Source organism: Limulus polyphemus, unplaced genomic scaffold (genome assembly GCF_000517525.1).
Source record: "Limulus polyphemus unplaced genomic scaffold, Limulus_polyphemus-2.1.2 Scaffold790, whole genome shotgun sequence".
Lineage (NCBI taxonomy): Eukaryota > Metazoa > Arthropoda > Merostomata > Xiphosura > Limulidae > Limulus > Limulus polyphemus.
This window is the reverse complement of record NW_013666400.1, coordinates 338,444-346,597: the sequence shown is the minus strand read 5'-3', so window position 1 is coordinate 346,597 and position 8,154 is coordinate 338,444. Positions and strand designations below refer to the sequence as shown.

At 34.4% G+C, this 8,154-nt stretch overlaps 1 protein-coding gene across 1 annotated transcript in view; it reads right to left on the bottom strand.

Annotated features, from left to right (window-relative positions):
• Positions 1-8,154, bottom strand: part of LOC106460537 (lachesin-like) — a 186,937-nt gene that overhangs the window by 57,883 nt on the left and 120,900 nt on the right. The window contains exon 3 of the mRNA XM_022387280.1: positions 3,896-4,103. Within this exon, the coding sequence (XP_022242988.1) occupies positions 3,896-4,103 (208 nt within the window). The remainder of the gene's footprint in view (positions 1-3,895; positions 4,104-8,154) is intronic.

Below are 8,154 nucleotides of genomic sequence, written 5' to 3'. Positions count from 1 at the left end.
AACATACACAGTCACATTCGATGACGAGGAACCCACTTTGAGACTAATAATGGCTGGAGACGGCTTAAATGGGTAATGAAGAAAAACTTTAATATAACTTTAACATGACAGCAAATGTACAACGTTTCGACAAGGTTTTGTCATCATCATATAACTTGTTAAAGTTATATTAAAGTTTTTCTTCATTACCCATTTAAGCCGTCTCCAGCCATTATTTCAACAGTCAGATCGCACAGCAATTCGTAGGACTACAGCCATGTCCAAAATATTTACATATTTTGTAACAGATAAGATACTTATTATTAAGATGGAATGCAAATTCACTTAGCACTGTGAAACTTAGAAATGAATGTTTAAACATCTACATATGTATAATGAGACAGGTTCTATGGACATCGTGAACGATTTATTAGAACAGCAAACAATTTCATCAAACACCAAAAGAAAGATGTGTAATTTAGCATTTCATCTATCACAACAAAACCTTACCAAAACATATATAATGATAAAATATAACATCAAATTACCATAATCAGCGTCTGTAACCTTATATCACTACATACTAAATATTCAGTACTTGGTTGGTTCTCGTCGTACTCTAATAACCTCTGCAAGGCGAGTTGGCATGTTGTCGATGAGGTTATTGATGTAATCCACCGTGATTTCATCTCCACTTGTCACTAGAAGGCGCTAAAACTCAACTACAGTAGCTGGTTGATGGTTGTGGTTAGCAATTTTCTGGCTCAGTTCCGCCCACCAGTTTTCAATAAGATCACAATCGGAAGACTTTGCTGGCCATGAAAATCTTGTAACGTCCTCCAGGTCGAGATAATCCTGTACAAAACACGCACTATGGGCAATGGAATTGTCATTCTGGAACACAAAGTTATTGCCAAACCTTGCTCTAGCATATGGCACAATTATCGTCTCCATGTGATGCCTATAGGATGCGCCACTGATGTTTTCCTGGAATATATGAAGAACAATTTTTCCACCATGATGAACAGCTGCACAAACATGTACTGCATCACCTCCTGTGTTTTCTCTATGAGAAAGGCAGTCTTCCCCATCTGTTTTCCAGGCATACACTGAACACGAATCCTACCATCAGTTTTAACAAGCCAGAAACAGAACTCATCTAAAAAGATGACATGTTGTCATTGTCCTAACTGTAAGTTGTTATGCTGTCTTGCCCAAGTAGCACGGTGACGGCGGTGAATTCTGGTTAATATCGGTTTGAAGATAGTACCTTTTACAATATAGCCTTGTTTGGTCAGTCTCCTATTCACCGTTCTTCTGGATACCCTGGAATGAATGTGTTCACGCCATTCCTGTCATAAGGTGTTGAAGGACTTCTTTCAACCTTGACGTGTTAAGTTGATCAAAAACACGGTCATCTCGGGCAGTAGTTTTTCGGCGTCTACCAGTAATCTTTCCTGGAACAACGTTTCTTGTAGTCTGGTGATGTTTCAGAATTCTGGATACAGTACAATGGGGGATACCCTACCGTTCTGGCAATGTCCGTTTGCTTCATACCATTTCTAGACAGTCGAAGAATTTGACACCCTATAACTTCTGGCACGTGACGAGGTATGACTCTATAACCAGGGACAAAGAAATTGTCTGAACAAAGTGTTGTTCTGTTTCGAAAACGATTACATCAAAAGCACAGCCTTTTATATAAAACAGGTGTGCATGTGTGTTTTGATGAACAAATGCTCAGAACAACTTATACAGACCAAAATAACAACTCTTACATATTTGTCTGATTATACGCTACCTTCTCCGTTACTAATCGGGCATTTACTCAATAACTACTCCATGTACATAGAAAATAACATCAATATAGAACAGTATCCAAACATTTTGGCCAAGACTGTACACAGCGACTTGATCACATATCGTCTATGGAATAATATGACTACCTATTTTATTCACTCCTCACTTAAAATACGCGACGGTTGAATTAGAGGTATAACTGAACGATCTATCTTGGTGAACCCTTATCCTGTTGACCTTGTTTCCAGACTGAGATTCGTCTTGATTATTTTGCAAATTGTTGCCTGTGACACGTGGATGGCTCCTGCCACCGACTTACTACAAGACGCTGCTCTTTGCTTAGTTCGGATACGATATGACTTGTTGCTTGGTCCTGGTTTCATAAGTTTATCTATATTCTTTTGTTTTCAAATGTCATCAAGTACAAAGTGTATCCTCGTTTAGAACTTCAAAATTATCAATCGGATCACATCTTTTTAATCTGAGTGTATGAATATTTTGCATTGAAAATGGCTGTTACGTATCTTTCAAAAAAAGCGATCAGTATTTGGTGGCGTCAAACTATCTACGTAACGCTATCATTATATCAACATTTAAAGGAGAGAGAGTCAGAGTGATTTAAATTGCTGTATTATCAGTTATATAAAACATTCTTTAAAAAGTTGTTAAAGAAAAAGCGATTCAATTTTTAGGTTCACTAAATATTTCTTTCCCAAAAATGCCCAATCAGGTATGATAAAAATAAGAATACAGGAAATGCAGTACATAAGATGAAAGATATTGTAAATTATCTTAGTAATGATGATGACATATGCTCTTATTTTAGAGATATCAAAAGCTTTTAATGCAATCTTGCAAGAACTATTAGTAAAAGTACTCTATAAGCATGAAATGAAAGGTATTGTTTTACATTGATTTAAATCATATATATTGAGTAGAAAACAAGTAATTAAAATCGATAGAATTATAAGAAGTGAAATGGAAACTACTTCTTGAGTAGCCCAGGGATCAGTTTTGGGTCCATTATTATTTTAATTTTATTCAAATTACTCCTGCGAATTTAAGTTTAATATGAAATTTTTTTGGATAATTCTGTATTACATTATCGTGGCAATTCTGATAATGATGATATATAAGCAACAAATAATGATTTAACATACATAAGACATGGTTTAATGAAAATTCTATAGTTAAAAATTAAGAAAACAGTTTATGTGGGATTTTATTTCAAACAATAAAAAGAAATAATTGACTGTAATCCAGTTTATTAGAGCAACTGTATATGTATGTTTTAGGTAGCAAAAATAATGTAAACATTAATTCTATTTTTCAAAAATCAGAACAGGTAACTAGTTCAGTACTGTGAACATTAGGCTTGTGTTTTCGTGAAAAAATAGAGATGCCAAATTTACAAGTAACCAAAATTTCTGTTATGCACAGTTTATTTGGGAAGTTAGGCCTGTCTTCGTGAATGATGGTTACGTTAACCAAGGAATTGGAAGTCGGAGAATTAAAACGCTTTTGTAATCATACAGCGAAATCTATAAGTACATTTGTCGTAGGCCTAACATTAGTTAAGCCTTTATTAAGTGCGGCCTATATTCGATATGTATAAATAAATTAATACTGTAACTTGTGTAGTTCTTTTTGCTTTTTGTTAGGGCTAAACTTTACCGTACGTAATACTATCAATAAATAAACTTATAATGTTATCGTACGACCTAACGTTAGACCCTTTTAAAAACTTTGATATGCATTTAATATCTTGTTGTACAAATTGTCTACTAAGGTATAGTTACATCTGTTGAAATTAAGTGCGCGCGCATGCCCAGATAGTCAGTAATGTGCACGCGAATTTTTAGGACAGACACAAACTGAGTAATGTTATAAAGATATGACAGAATATTAATAATCTATATGCAATCCAAGCTCTGGTCTTTTTACTGACTATTTACAGTAACTAAGAGTTTGTCTATGAACACGTACACCTGCTTAAGCACTACTCTACATACCACTTCCAAGTATCCTATCTGACGCTGGGAACAATGTTTATCTATAAGCACACCACGTTCATCTATCTTGTTTAACACGTTAAAGAAAGTATCACTCTACTCACCAACCACATCCAAGTATCCTATCTGACTCTTCATGGGAACAGTGTTTATCTGGCACATGTAAAAACCTCGGTCTGATTCCTGGGCGTTTTTTATTTGAAGGATCCATCTTTTTTTGTCATTGTGATTAAGGTCAACCCTATAGTTCCTCGTGATGACATTTTGATGAATAGTTAGGATGGTTTTGCTCTCAACCCTCAACCATGCAACCTATCGAAAACCAATGGAAAAGTCGGATTGGTTAAAAAGTGCTTATAAATCCAAATAAGGTATTTATGAAAGACAAATAACTTTGTTGCTATAAATGTTATTGTAATGAAGATGACAGAGGAGTAAACAACAGTTCTGTATAGAACGTTAATAAATACTTATTAATTAGATATAGAAATGATACAATCACTACTATGGAAAGATCATGAAAGACAAAGTCAGTTACGTTGTGCATAGAACATTATAGACAGCAGTTGTAAGATATAAAAATAAATAGCCTACCTTGTTGCATGAAAAGTAAAATAACTTCAATGATCAACGGTACAACAGATAATTAAACTATGTAAAACAAGTTAAAAAGTTTAAATTGAAAAGACTCGGCAGTCCTGTTGTATCTGTGTATTATCCATGGGCACGTGGTTATTGATAGTGCTCCTTGGAACAGAAATATGCTTTTATAGTGAAGAATTGTTAAAGAATTAACATACGGGTAATATCTGAGCATAATGTTTTGAAATATAAAATGAAAATACTGGTAAGACATTTTGAAACATTTGTTGGTTCAGCTAGCTCCAGGCTGATAGTAAACACTCAGGTTAAAGATTATATTTCGAGACATTATGTAATAAAATGTAGCATCATCGTAGAGAGTTTGTAGCTTGAACAATTCTGGTAAAGTATTTCAAGAAGATACAAAATTTTGTCATTTCTGTAGTGATAAGGAATAAACTGTTAAAGACAGTGAAAATAACAGTAAATTTTCTCTCTGGAAGTGTAGTCCATTCCTTTCTTTTGTTACGAATAAAACAAAATATTCAGAATAAAAAAGAAATAAACAGGGAAAAAAAATGAGGACTATACTTGTCGATGGGCGCGAAATTTATATCTCCACTGAGTGACGCACGTTTCCAATTTACAGTTGTTGTATCCACGGTGAAACGGTTTTCTCACTGAACATTCAGTTAGGCCCGCTAACTTTAGGTTCGGAGGATACAGGACTACGGAATATAATGACCTCTACGATCTAAAACTGGGATCGTATAGGAAAAAACTCAACACCAATTGTTTGGCTGGTACAAAAGTTGAACTTATAAGAGTAATGTGAGGGCTTTATTCAAAAGTTCTTATCAGTCTGTGTGTCCCTCCTGTAAGTTAAACTATAATATAAAAGTGGATCTCCAAGTTAAAGTTGGAGCAATATGAATATCCAAGTTTAGACAAGTTTAGTCGTCCCCCAGTGGGATTGCGGTAAGTTTACGGACTTACAATGCTAAAATTTGGAGTTTGATTCTCCGTGGTGGACAAAGCAGATAACCCTATATGGCTTTGATCAAACAAATATTCTTCTTTTAAGTTTAGTTTATTTCCAATTACTCCAACCAAACTCTTAGATCATGGTTAAAGTTAAATGTAAACTAACAAATCGGTTAGTTTAACGAAAATAACCCTTCAAAAGGAAGAAGTAAGTTACCCTCATGAGTTATTCATCTATCTTACAGGGATAAACCAGGTTTGATATACCAAAATAAAATACACAAACAAAGCCACGTTTGTTCATGAAACGCACCTAATGTTCAAGGTCTGTGCCCACTAAAAGTTGAACTCTAAGGATCCTCACCTTTATCCGATTCACCTACAGGGAAGATAGATTTCCTGTTTCTGGACGTCATGTATTACATTCACTGTAAGAAAGTCAGCCCAACTAGCGAAGCCTGCATTAGAAGCTGCAATATACTTAACGAGCCCACCACGCGCATACACTAATGGGTGTAGCTTTTACTTGACTCTTCAGAAAAATATAGAAATTTTAGTTAAAGCATTGGAATAATTTATAAACCATCTTAAATGTCACTGCATAAGATAAAGGTTTTTAAAATTTTCCCCCTGAAATAGCGATGCTTATAATTAAAAGTTTGAATATTTATTCCTAAACAAAAGCATTACCTAAGTAGGTGAAAGTATCTACCAAATGAAGTCTTTGTTACATATGTTATGTTCAATGTGACGAAAATTATCTTTACATTCGAACTGTAAACACTGCTCAGAAAAAAACAGTTAAATTGTAATGAAAGATGTGGGCGTTTGATATCAAAATAATACTCATTTTACTTATTTTCTGGATGATTTTTGTACCTGATCAATATTAAAATGACCTATGATTATTTTTTCGAATCTGATGAATCTTTAGAACGTTGAAGTATTTTATGTAAGCTTAAAACTCAGATCAAGGAGTATTAAATCACAAATTGATGACCAAATGAAAGTGTATCTTTTCTGCGCGAATATATCCGAAGTTTTGATCTCTCACAAATGAAATTGCCTGGACAACAAAAACAAATTTGGTGGAAATGACGGTAAAGGAAGTATGAAGCAAAATGGAGAAGGTTTCATCGAAGGTGATAGATAGCATGAACGTTCCACCGACGGGAAAGATTCAATGAACACCAAAAGTGATTGGACTATCTCGAGGGAAAAATACCACTTTAATCCAGTGCACTTCAAATTTCTTGTAAAAGAATTACTGTTCTTATTTAATCTTCGTTCAGACACATAAAACGATTGAGAACTAAAGCAAATAAAATCAGTCTAATTGGATATCTGTAATATATTTTGTAATTGATTCAAACTCAGCTAAGTCCTCCCTAAACAAACCAGCCAACCAGGAAATATAAAATATAACCAAGACGTTTTGTTTTATCAGACCTTAATTAAACATTATTATATCAGATAAGGTCTTCTGTTTCAGATTATATATATCCAGACGAACTAATGAAATAAATCTCAAAATAATGAGCAGAAGCATCAATTTCCATAGCATAAACTTTTACTATAAAATTGTAAACCGAACGTGCAGTCTCATCCGTTTGTTTGTCACACTTCTCGCGTAAAACACGAGAATATTGAAGGGTGAAATAGACAGAAGATGGCTGATTCTCTTCAAATCTTTTAAAGGCATGACCTTTTTAAGATAATTTACGGGATAATATCACAGATGTCTTTTAATGAGGGTCGGCACCTAGTAAGGCGACATATAGTTTCAATTGACTGATTTATTTCAATAATTATATGAAAAACGAATATTAACAGTAAGTGTGATAAACAGATTTCCGACTGTATTATTTTAAATATATTTGTCAGTAAAGAGTTTGGTAAAGTCTTCTACGGTAATAAACTACCCATTATAGCAATGTTCTGATAGTCGTTTAGAGTCAAAGATCGTACTGTAATTGTCTTAGCTGCAAACAAATATATTAATTTTATCTTATTGAAACATTCAGTTTTTCATAGTACATTAAGGAAGTATTGAAACGCTAGAGGTTTTTAAATAAATCCTAAACATGTATAATCCATAACGCTTTCAAAAATTCTATTACACTCTGACACTGCACTTCTTTCTTTGAAAATGTTTTCATAACATTTAATGCTTAGAAAAAGTTATGGGCTGTACAGCACTCACCCTGTTCTATTTCCTTCACTACAAGGATTCGGTGTTTGTTTGTTAGTTTTGAATTTCGTGCAAAGCTTCAAGAGGGCTATCTGGTTAGGGTGCTCGACTCGCAATCTGTAGGTCGCGGGTTCGAATCCCCGTCACACCAAACATGCTCGCCCTTTCAGCCGTGAGAGCGTTATAATGTGACAGTCAATCCCACTATTCGTTGATAAAAGAGTAGTCTAAGAGTTGGCGGTGGGTGGTGATGACTAGCTGCCTTCCCTCTAGTCTAACACTGCTAAATTAGGGACGGCTAGCGCAGATAGCCCTCGTGTAGCTTTGCGCGAAATTCAAAACAAACAAACAAACAAATAAATCATAACACTCTCATTCAGGGGTTTTCCTAGTGTGCAGTTGATCACAAATTGTGCACCCGTAAAAATATTTGTGCAGTTGAAAATTCGCATATATATAAGTAAGTTCAAGTGGATAAATATATACACCTGGAAAAAAGTTAAGCACCCCCAAATATTTTTCAGGATTGCTTATTGAAAATAAAGTTTAATTTTCATGATGTCGAGCAATGTTCATAATTTCAAACATAATTAAAAGGATGTGAGC